This window comes from Bos grunniens, chromosome 1, assembly GCF_055505025.1.
Source record: "Bos grunniens cultivar Pamir isolate PY7600 chromosome 1, Bosgru_T2T1.0, whole genome shotgun sequence".
In the NCBI taxonomy this organism is placed as follows: Eukaryota; Metazoa; Chordata; class Mammalia; order Artiodactyla; family Bovidae; genus Bos; species Bos grunniens.
In genome coordinates this window covers 5,434,560-5,447,040 of record NC_141165.1, presented here as the reverse complement: position 1 = coordinate 5,447,040, position 12,481 = coordinate 5,434,560, and the positions used below count along the sequence as shown (strand labels likewise).

General features: G+C 45.8%; 1 protein-coding gene across 1 annotated transcript in view; it reads right to left on the bottom strand.

The window, feature by feature from the left end:
* Positions 1-12,481, bottom strand: part of LOC147378883 (collagen alpha-4(VI) chain-like) — a 150,107-nt gene that overhangs the window by 96,598 nt on the left and 41,028 nt on the right. Inside the window, 7 exon segments of the mRNA XM_086401555.1 lie at positions 2,031-2,660; positions 4,530-5,135; positions 6,332-6,595; positions 6,598-6,918; positions 9,909-10,001; positions 10,004-10,111; positions 10,114-10,503. Of these exon segments, the coding sequence (XP_086257681.1) occupies positions 2,031-2,660; positions 4,530-5,135; positions 6,332-6,595; positions 6,598-6,918; positions 9,909-10,001; positions 10,004-10,111; positions 10,114-10,503 (2,412 nt within the window).

The following is a 12,481-nucleotide window of genomic DNA, read 5'->3' as shown; positions in this document are numbered from 1 at the left end:
AATAAACACATGAAAAGATGTTCAACATCACTCATTATTCAGTTCAGTTCAGTTCAGTTCAGTCGCTCAGTCGTGTCTGACTCTTTTCGACCCCATGAATCGCAGCACACCAGGCCTCCCTGTCCATCACCAACTCCCGGAGTTCACCCAGACTCACGTCCGTTGAGTCAGTGATGCCATCCGGCCATCTCATCCTCTGTTATCCCCTTCTCCTCCTGCCCCCAATCCCTCCCAGCATCAGAGTCTTTTCCAATGAGTCAACTTTTCGCATGAGGTGGCCAAAGTACTGGAGTTTCAGCTTTAGCATCATTCCTTCCAAAGAAATCCCAGAGCTGATCTTCAGAAAGGACTGGTTGGCTCTCCTTGCAGTCCAAGGGACTCTCAAGAGTCTTCTCCAACACCACACTTCAAAAGCATCAATTCTTTGGCGCTCAGCCTTCTTCACAGTCCAACTCTCAAATCCATACATTATTATAGAAATGCAAATCAAAACCACAATGAGGTATCATCTCATGTCCGTCAGAATGGCCACCATCAAAAAGTCTACAAACAATAAATCCTGGAGAGGGCATGAAGAAAAGGAAACCCTTTTACACTGTTGATGGGAATGCAAACTAGTACAGCCACTATGGAGAACAGTGTGGAGATTCCTTAAAAAACTTGAAATTGAACTGCCATATGACCCAGCAATGCTACTGCTAGGCGTACACACCAAGGAAATGAGAACCGAAAGACACACGTGTACCTCAATGTTCACTGCAACATTGTTTACAATAGCTAGGACAGGGGAGCAACCTAGATGTCCATCGGCAGAAGAACGGATAAGGAAATTGTGGTACATATACACAATGGAATATTACTCAGCTATAAAAAAGAACACATTTGAGTCACTTCTAATGAGGTCAGCGAAACTGGAGCCTATTATACAGAGTGAAGTAAGTCAGAAAGAGAAACAGCAATATAGTATATTAATGCATATATATGAAATTTAGAAAGACACTAATGACGATCCTATATGCAATGCAGCAAAAGAGACACAGATGTGAAAAACAGACTTTTGGACTCTGTGGGAGAAGGGGAGGGTGAGATGATTTGAGAGAATAGCACTGAAACATGTACATTGCCATATGTGAAATAGATGACCAGTGCAAGTTCAATGCATGAAGCAGGTCACTCAAAGCCGGTGCTCTGGGACAACCCAGAGGCATGGGGTGGGGAGGGAGGTGGGAAGGGGGTTCAGGATGGGGGACACATGTGCACCCATGGGTGATTCATGCCGATGCATGGCAAAAACCACAATATTGTAATTATCCTCCAATTAAACTAAATAAATTAATTTCTTTAAAGAAATGCACAATTTGCCAGAAAAAAATTTTGAAAAAAAATTTTTTAATAAAAAATGCAAGTTGTTTTCAAAGACATTGTTGGTGCATTAGATGGCACCACAAAAGATTGTGTTTTTGTGATCATAAAAATCAATAAGGATTTCTGGACTCAGATTGTTTCCAAAGTGGTTCTCTTTCCACATGAAAGAAAGTGAAACTGGAAATTATAGAAAATGCACTTTCAGATGATTAATGAAGAGACCATGTGGAACTCCAGTCAGCAGGACTCATATTCAAGAAGCCTTGGTCCTACACAAATGTCATGGTCACTTATTAAATTTTAAGCTGAAATTTTAAAATTCAAGAATGCTTGTGTCTTTTTAGAAATAATCTCCTGTTTTAAGTGGCTTAACAGGTGGTTAATTCATACCCTGATCCCTACAGCTCCTACTGTAAAGATACATGTATTTTCATCCAATTCTTTGTTAAAAGGGATGAGGGGTAAGACAGGAGGAGGCAAGAATATCCACTTTTTCATTCACATCTTCTGCTGTTTGGCATCAAAATAAAGATTTTATAAGTCTTGTTTCTGTTTTTTAATGAATTGACTCCATAATCTTTTCTTGGATGGGGGGTAGAGGAGGTGGGTCACTGGAGCAAACAAAGATTTTAAAGAAATCAAATTTTTGGAAAAGGTGTTCCTACCTTCTTGCAAGGCAAAGCCCATCCCAGACACAAAAGCCCTTCTGCCCACAAGCTCAGGACAGAGCTGGTTCTTAATCTTGCTTCCCACAACAGCAAGTTGCAAAAAAGATTCCAGGAGGATGACATGCTTCCAAGGGGGATATGATGCTATCTTTTCCAGGTCCGTGCTCTCCAAGGCAAGCTGGGAGCCCACTGCATAGATGGTCATCCCTGCCTTGTGGAGGAGGGAAGCTGGTCTGGACACGTTGTCCTGGGAGGAGCCTGCCATGATGACCACGACTACCTGCTGCACACCTTGCTGGGACCGGCTGCCCTTCTCCTGGATGAAAACCTCATTCCTTAAGAAACCCAACGCAACACCAGTCTTAGTCTGTCCTGCTCTTCCCCTGTGAGTTAGTTTGTCCAGATGCTCCAAGATCTTGACTCGATTCTGAAATGCATCCAGAGAAAACTCAAGTCATGGTTCCTCGCTGTAGAAGACCAAGCCAACCCGCACGACATCCGGATGAACACTGAGAGATCTGATGGTGGTCTTTAAGAAACTGACAACTTGCTGGAAATTCGATTGCTGAGCCCTGCTAAAGTCCTCAATGAGGAATACCAAGTCAGCCGGGATAGCAGTCAGACACTCTATAGACAAAAACAGAAACAGGAAGACGGGCTTAGTATGAGAACAGAGGAATAAAGACAACACTCTTTCTGTATACAAAGGCTGTATTATGCTTTGTATTTATACACTGTATATAATATATAATAATATATCTTATACTAACTTATGCTTATTAGAATTTAGTGGAAGCCTTTATGACCATCATTTGGCATGGTCGTCAAAGAACATTATGGGGTTCAAAATTTCCCATGTGAAAATGTGTTCATATCACTTGTCAAATATGTAAATATATGAATATCCACAAGAAAGTGCTTTAAGACCATTTTTCAATTCATCTAAGTCCATTAGAAGCATCTTAGTCTTGCTTGCCTAGTTTTTTCCTTCACTTTTCTGGTTTCAGGAAACCTTGGGTCAAATTATCTTTTGAGAGACCTGGGCAGTGTTATGACAGTTGAGAGAAAGGAGGGACTGATCACTTCTACTTGCAGGGATGCTCTCGCAATAAGGTAACTTAAGAACTAAAGGATAAAGTTTTGACTGTGGGCATTTCAGGTTGATGGTATAGTGTATCCAAGGACAGAGACAGAGGTGGGAAAGGATGACCCATACGTAGCAAATGGTGAGTAGTTCAGCTTGACTGGTTCAGTTCAGTTACACAATCGTGTCCAACTCTCTGCAACCCCATGAACTGCAGCATGCCACACCTCCCTGTCCATCACCAACTCCTGGAGTTTACCCAAACTCATGTCCATTGAGTCAGTGATGCCATTCAACTATCTCATCCTCTGTCGTCCCCTTCTCCTCCTGCCCTCAATCTTTCCCAGCATAAGAGTCTTTTCAAATGAGTCAGCTCTTTGCCTCAGGTGGCCAAAGTATTGGAGTTTCAGCTTCAACCTCAGTCCTTCCAATGAACACCCAGGACTGATCTGACTTTGGTTAGAATGTATAAATGGGCTTAGCAGGAGATAAGGCTCAGTGGTTCTTAACCAACAGTGGTACCCATCCCCAGGGGACATTTGGAAATAACTGGTGTTGTTTTGCATTGTCATAAGATTCATTCAGGGATGCTACTGGAAGGCACCAGGGATATTAGACTTTCAGCAATATACAGGACAATTCTACATTATGACTTCTATGACCCAAAATGTCATTAGCCTCTCCCTTGAGCATCTTGAATGATGCTAAACCCTAAAGAATGACTTTATTCGATCTCTAGGGGAGAAGACTGAACGCTCCTTTTTCTGGAAAAGGCATAAAGCAAATTGGATTACTGTTCAGAAATATTCACTGCCTACACTTCTATGAGAGGAATATACTTTCTTACTTCACTAATGATGACATAGCCATATGACTTGCTTTTGCCAGTGGAATGTTACTAGATGATAAAGCAGATCCAAAAAATGCTTTTTCAACCGGGTTTTCTCTCTTATACCTCTGTAATTACCATGCAAAGGATATGTGCAGGCTAGCCTAATGATCTCAGTAGGAAAGTGACATCTATGGAGCACAACCAAACGTAGATCAGCCAACCCTCAGCCAAATCCTAATCTGTGAATAAGCCCAGGCAAGATCCACAAAGCCCAACATAGTTGAGCCCAACGAAGATCAGCTGACCTCCAGCAGATCTGTGAATACAAATAATTCTTTTCAGCCATCGACTTTTTGCATGGCTTTTTATGCAGCATCCTTGTGAGCACAGTTAACTAATATAAGGCATGTGCCTGAGGCAAACCCATGCCTCCTTCTCTTCCCCATCCAATGGTCCTACTGTCTACTAACTGAGAAACCTTGAATGCCCCCTTCTCTGCTCTTTCCCCAGACTTTCCTAATATGAGCCCCCCTACCCCCCCCCCCCCCAGCGGCTCACATACCTAGAGACCAACCCTTACCTACTATAGGCTCCGTTTTGGCTTCCTGCTTGGTCTCGAGCTGCCCAGTGCCTTGGATCACCCCACTCACATCCTGTATCACCTGTCTAACCCCATCTTGCCCTTGCATATCATACACAAGGGGTGGGGTCCCCACCGCCTCTAATTCTCTACTGTCAAAGTCTTGAACACCCACAGACATGACTTGCACGCCTTTCTCCCTCAATGTCTGCACAGCTTCGTGGACCTCATCCTCAGATTTCCCTGAAGTGATGACCATGGCATACTGGGGCATGCCCTGGAGAAACCGGCTTCCCGTTGCTTCCTGTAAGAAGGTCCGATGAAGGTATTGCAGAGCTTTGCCTGTCCTCCTGGAGCCTCCCTGGAGCACAAAGTGTCCATGAATGTGAGTCATCATCTCATCCTGGGTCTGGTAAGTGTTGAGCAAAAACTCAGTGTGACCCTGGCCACCATACTGAGCCAGACCAATCTGGTACTTGTCCCTGCCAGCATCCAGCATGCGCACCACTCCAGAGGTGAAATTCTGCATCCACTGGAAACTGGTCTGCAATGTGTCTTGTGAGGTGTCGGCAAGAAAGACCACATCCGCATAGCGCTGAGTAGATTCTGGAGTTAAGAGAAAGGTCAGAGAGGGGGGATATATCAAATAAACATGTCATGAAAATACAAGGATGGTTTTCTGTGGGGAATAAAAGAGGGAGAGGTATTATTTTTATGTAACACTGTACGTATTGTATTTTTATCACCTCTGTGTAAAACTCTGTCACAAGGTTCTCTCCCTCCGATACCCTACACTGCCTGCTTTTCTGACTACAGTATCTTTCAATTCTTCTTCTTTATTAAATATCTTGCTTACAAACTATTTAACTATAGGATAATGGATGTTTTGAATTCACAAAAGAAAAAAGTTTAATTATAAATTATATTACTCATATCCATAACTTGCACCTAAAGCTAGTTTTTTTAACATTATAATATATTTTTCACTACATATATAACATTTGATAGTTTTACTTTAATACAAGAAACTGTAATAAACAATAGGTCCAAACCTCACCACTAGATAAACTCTGGACTCACCCTTTCTAGGTGGTCTCACCTTCAAATTCCACCAACAGAGTAAAGAATATTATAAAGCATTTTAGTTTTTGCTTTTCTCAAAAGGGAAAAGTGGTATTTTGTTGTTTTAATTTGTATCAATATAAGTAATGTCCTCTGTTCTTACTTATTGGCCACGGCCAAAAATGCTTGATACACCTAATTTATGGCACTTTAAAATATGCTTATTGGATAGAACTACATATTACATGCAACTCAGGATATGAGATAATCTCAGTCATATATACATGTATAATAATTAAACTTTAACAACTTGCTCTTCAAAAAAAAATTATTCTTCAACCAACGGAGGAAGCAAGGGAAGCTACTTTATACTGAGCAGTTACTTTGTGCTAGAGGCTTTTATACATTTGTATCTATTTTAATCCTCATAAATCTCCGGATTGCACAGATGAGGAATCTGAAGTGTATAAAGTAAAGCTGTCTGGGCATGCTCACACAAAAAGCAAGTGGCAAAGACAGGATTTTTAAAAAATGTCTCTGGACTTCAGAACCCACGCTATTTCCTCTGAACAGTATGACAGCATGTTCTTTCCCACCCACAAGAGCTCCATCCTCAAGCCCTGGCTCATCCAGGAAGTCTCCCCAGGAGATCCAGTGATTCCCTCCTGCTCAGTGTATCACGGCTCCCGATGGAATCAAGCATCCTGGTTGGAATGCTGGCCTTTCCGGTGGCCTCTTACCTTGGATCTTGCCCTCCACGGCCAAGCACGGAGTCTGGAGGATGCTTCCTGAGAAATCCTGCAGGATGTTGTAGTTTTCAGTGTTGAAGAGAAACTTCTCCAGAGGCTCACTGGCTATGGTTTGCAGCTCCTGGACATCCTGGATGTTGACCCCTACCATATACACCACAACCCCATCTCGTTTCAACCTGTCAGCTGCCTCCTGGACTTCATCATTGGACTCCCCGTCTGTCACCAGGATCACTATCTGGGGAACCCCATTCCTGCCCGGCTGCCAGCTGCCTCAGTCAAGTAGTTGGTCCTGATGAACTCCAGGGCACTCCCTGTGTTTGTGCCCCCTGTCCGATAGGGCAGGTTCCGAATCCGCTTCAGGACCTCACTCTTCAGGGGATACTGGTTCGGCCGAAAGCCCGGGTAGACTCTGTCATTATACTGCGCAAGTCCCACTCGGACCTGGCCGCTGCTGATGTCCAGCCCCGAGACAATGGAGTGAAGGAAGCTCTTCACCTTCTGGAAGCTCTGGGGCCCCATGCTGGTTGAGCTGTCTACGAGGAAGACAATGTCTGCCAGGACTGCCTCTCTGCAAACTGCAAGAGACGACAAAAGGCGTAGGGTCTGCAGTCTTCACTCAGAAATGCTTCAAACCAAAGGAGCTAGTGCGCAGAAAGGGGGAGCAGTGGCAGGAGCCTACCGGGGGTGCTCCTCAGACCCCCTATGTGACCGTGTGCTCAAAAAAGTGACAACATCCCTCGGACCTCCCCTTCCCTCCTCTCATCATGTTCCGAGGTTTCTGTCCTGCCTCCATCTTGAAATTCACTTGGACAATCTCAGGAACCACATTACAGAGAAAAACACTTTGTGTAAATGCTGCTCGGCATGCTAAAAAAGGGGCTGTCCTCTTCCCAGGGGGAGTAAACCTCGTCTCTAGGAGTGTGCTGGCCCCAACTGGTCAAAAAGCTGAATACAGCCCCTGTTCCGTGACACATCTCGTTGCCGCTCCACCGCCTAGGAGCCCTGTGACCTATCACTCACCTCTTGGAGACTCAATTGTCTTCTCTGCAGCACTGATGCCTTTATACTGGCTCTCCTCTCACAGGGGTTGTTTTGAGGATAAAAGAGGATAAGCTCCGGTAGTAGACAATGTCAGTGCTCTTCCCAGGTCCTGTCGGGTTTCTTTCTTTTTTAAAAAATGTATTTTATTGAAGTATAGTTGATTCACAATGCTGTATTAGTTTCCACTATACTGTTCTATATAGTAGGACTTTATTCATTCACCGACTCAATGGATATGTGGAGAAGGAAATGGCAACCCACTCCAGTACTCTTGCCTAGAGAATCCCATGGACGGAGGAGCCTGGTGGGCTGCCATCTATGGGGTTGCAGAGTCGGACACAACTGAAATGACTTAGCAGCAGCAGCAGCAACGGACACTCCGGGAGTTGGTGATGGACAGGGAGGCCTGGCGTGCTGCAGTCCATGGGGTCACAAAGAGTCGGACATGACTGAGCGACTGAACTGATTGATATAATGGTTTGCATCTGCTAATCCCAAACTCCCAATCATCCCTCCCCAACGCCCTCTTCCCCCAGCAACCACAAGTTGTTCTCAGTGTTTTTGAGTCTGTTTCTGTTCTGCAGATCAGTTCGTTCGTGTCATGTTTTAGATTTCACATATAAATGACATCAAATGGCATTTGCCGTTCTCTGGCTCACTTCACTTAGCAGGATAATCTCGAGGTCCACCCACGTTGGTCCAAATGGCATTCAGTTCAGTTCAGTCGCTCAGTGGTGTCCGACTCTTTGCGACCCCATGAATCACAGCACACCAGGCCTCCCTGTCCATCACCAACTCCCAGAGTTCACTCACACTCACGTCCATCGAGTCGGTGATGCCATCCAACCATCTCATCCTCTGTCGTCCCCTTCTCCTCCTGCCCCCAGTCCCTCCCAGCATCAGAGTCTTTTCCAGTGAGTCAACTCTTCGCATGAGGTGGCCAAAGTACTGGAATTTCAGCTTTAGCATCATTCCTTCCAAAGAACACCCAGGACTGATCTCCTCTAGAATGGACTGGTTGGATCTCCTTGCAGTCCAAGGCACTCTCAAGAGTCTTCTCCAACACCACAGTTCAAAAGCATCAATTCTCCAGTGCTCAGCCTTCTTCACAGTCCAACTCTCACATCCATACATGTTTCACTCTTTTTTATGGCTAATAGCACTGCATAGCACCACATCTTTTTTATGCATCTATCTGTTGATGGTCATTTAGGTTCCTTCCGTGTTGTAAACAGTGCTGCTCTGAACTTAGGGGTGCATGTGTCTTGGATCCCCTTTTATCGTTTCTGTACACAGCCCTGTGGAGGACTTCTCTTCAGCTACTGGAGTTGTTTAGCCCAAAGTATGTGAAGGCTTACCTCCTTGCCTTGGGTCAAGACAACCCTGATGGATTAAGCACTGTGATAAGCACTTTATTCGCATAATTTTCTTTAATGCTTTCAACTACTAACTGAAGCAGGTACTATCATTTTAAGGAAAAATTTTTTTAATTCAGAGAAATAAAGTAACTTGATTAAGATGGCCCAGAAAGTAGAGACCTGGGATTTAAAACCAGATCTTTCTTTTCCCTCAATTCACCCTCTTAACCAGCACATAACACACTGGCAGCAAATTAAGCAACCTTCCTGGATCCGCTGGCCCTCTCCCCTCCTCTGCCTCCATCCAGGCAATATGGGTAAGTTAATCTAGGAATAATATCATTCTAGGAACAAACTTTTGTCTTCAAAAACAAACTTACAGTTGTCTATATATAGAACCATCATAAGGCTCACAAGATATAAAAAAAGTTGAAAGGTCTTTAGTCAATGATTGGAAAAGAGCATAAAGTGTAGACGGTTTCGTGAAATTCTACTATTAAAATTAAACATGCAAAATACCCAGAGAAAATTTGATGTTTAAAGAATACATGTTCCCCAGTGTTCACTGCAGCACTACTTACAATACCCAAGACAAAGAAGCAACCTAAATGTCTATCAACAGATGAATGGATAAAGAAGGTACATAATGGGTTTCCCAGGTGGTGTTAGTGGTAGAGAATCTGCCTGCAGATGCAGGATAAATATTACTCAGTCAAAAAAAAGAATGGAATAATGTCATTTGCAGCAAAATGGATAGACCTACAGATTACCATACTAAGGGAAATAAATCAGAGAGAGAAAGACAAATATCATATGATATCACTTTGTGGAATCTTTTAAAAAAATTATACAAATGAACTCATATACAAAACAGAAACAGACTCATAGACTTAGAGAACAAATTTATGGTTACCAAAGAAGGGGACGGGGGAGGGATAAATTAGGAGTTTGGGATTCGCAGATTATGTGTATGTATATATAACTGAAACCCTTTGCTATATACCAGAAGCTAACACCAAAAAAATCAAATATACTTCAATAAAAATCAACTGATTAATTCAACATGCACACATATCGGAAGAGATAAGAGGGAGGGATGAACACGGCATAAAACTTTGGAGTTTCCTGACTTCTAGATCAGAAATAAAGGGGGGAAGCCTTTGCACCTGGAGAAGTGTGGCCCACAGGTGCCGCTGCGCTTGCCAAAGTGTCGCAGATGTCCTGGCGCAGCTTCGGGGCGAGCCGGCGCAGGCCTGCGCAGTCGGGATCACGGCTGACAAACGTCCCGCGGGCCGGCTGGCGATCTCCCAGAGCTCGGCGGGACGCGCGGCCCCGACGCCCCCCGCGTGGAGCGGGACGCCGCGCTCCTCAAGGCGCCGGCGGCCCCCCGCACGCGGTCCCCCGCCGGCCGCCGATGACCACCTCGCCCCACCCCCATCCCCCGGCTCGCGCGGCTCCCGGCCGCTCCCTGTCAGTGGTGCTGAGCAGGAACCGCAGGGCCTGATCAATTGCGGGCCCCAGGAGTGAAGGGCAGCTTCTGGATGTGTCTCAGCACCTAGTCTTTGCGGGCATAGGGGGACAGCAGGAACTCGGACTGAGGCTCGTAGCGGTACCAGGCCAGCCCCACGTGGACCACCTCCCTGCTAACACCGAAGCTGTGGACCATGGTGTTCAAGAAGCTCCGCATGCTGTGCATGTTCTTGGGGTGGACGCTGGGGTCCACCAGAAACACGAGGTCCCCTGCAGAGGCTTCCCCGCACGCTGCAGAAGAGAGGCCTCTCACGATAAGATACCGTGAAACGGAAGGCTGCTGTGAATGGCTGGGAATACATCTCCCCCGCCTCCCTCTTCCTTGCCTTTACACCAAACAGCTCTGTGTTACCAGCTGATGTGCACCTGGCCCAACGCACCGTCATCTTCCTTGGCTTCAGGACCACTGGCTACCTTTGTTCCCCTGCCACCCTCTGTTTAATTCCAGCAGACGTTTGACCCTTCCATTAGACCCCTGACCACGGCCCTTCATTGAACCCTTGTGAAGTGAAAGTCGCTCAGTCCTGTCCGAATCTTTGCAACCCCATGGACTATACAGTCCATGGAATTCTCCAGGCCAGAATACTGGAGTGGGTAGCCTTTCCCTCCTCCAGGGGATCTTCCCAACCCAGGGATGGAACTCAGGTCTCCCCCATTGCAGGCGGATTCTTTACCAGCTGAGCCACTAGGGAACCCCTAAAGCTCATAAAGGAAACCAGCTTTCTAGGAGTACGGGGTGCTGCTGGAATCCCCCACCTACATCCCCTTTGCCAGCTGGCACACTGGTTTCCCAGCTGCTTCAAGGGCTTCTATCACCTGCTCCCAGCTGAGACTTTGTGCAGAGACCTGCCCCTGGCTGAAGGCAGCAGCCGTATCTGGAGACGCCTGGGAAGTTATATCGGGCCACCCCCACCCAGTGGCCAATGTTTGATCACGTGGGGATACAAGCATCTGGGCTCCTGGCCTTAACTGAAACCATTCATGGTGCCATTTATGCCCTGGCAGTGCCCTGCTGAGGCCACAGTCTGATTTTATGGGGGGCTGTCTCCTTGCTTGGCTGCTTCTCCCCGATTGCCTATCTCACTCCTCTTACTCCTTTACAGGTTGGTCTTAAAGAGCCCTGCCTCAAAAGAACACGTTTGCCCAATCCCTCTCCCCAGCTCTGCTTCTAGAGAAGCTGCCCTGAGCCATCAGCTTTTCACCTTTGACTTCTGACACTCTCTGGTGGTTTCGTCCCTAAGTCGTGTCCGATACTTGTGACCCCATAAACTGAAAGGCCTACCAGGCTCCTCTGTCCATGGGATTCTCCAGGCAAGAATCCTGCAGTGGGTTTCCATGCCCTTCTCCAGACACTCTCTGGGCACCACTTAAACTGAACCCATTTGACACGTGGCGTTATCACAGGTATGACTCACATTTGCCCTTTGGCTCCCTAAACTCAGAGCTGCCTCCTGCAGCTGCTTCTTCCATACCCAGCTCTAACTCTGGGAACCACAGCCCCCATGGTGAAAACAAATTTATCAAAGGGGAAAGGTGAGAGAGAGATAAACTAGAAGCTTGGGATTGATAGAGATACACTTTCATTGTTGTCGTTCAGTCACCCAGTCGTGTCCAACTCTGCGACCCCATGGACTGCAGCACACCAGGCCTCCCTGTCCCTCACCATCTCCCGGAGTTTGCCCAAGTTCATGTTCATTGCATCAGTAATGCTGTCCAGTCACCTCAACTCTGATGTCCTCTTCTCCTTCTGGCCTCAGTCTTTCCCAGAACCAGGGACTTTTCCAATGAGTTGTCTGTTCACATCAAATAACCAAAATACTGGAGCTGCAGCTTCAGCATCAGTCCTTCCAGTGAATATTCAGGATACTCTGCTACATGTAAAATATATAACAAGGACCTGCTGTACACCACAGGGAACTATATTCAATATCTTATGATGAACTATAATAGAAAATAATCTAAGAAGAATATATATATGCCGGGGACCAGCCCCTGCTGATCCAGGGTATTCGAAGGAGAGACAGCTTCAGCGACCTATTCAAATGTTAATTAGAGATATAAAGAGTAATAGAATGAGGATAGCTCAGTAGGAAAATTCAGTGGAGAAAAGAAGCTGAGTAGCTTGGTTTACACAGAAAATCAATATAACCCGTGACACCAGCTTAGCTCTGACCACGGAGGCTGCAGGCGCCCTCTCGAATAGCGGAAG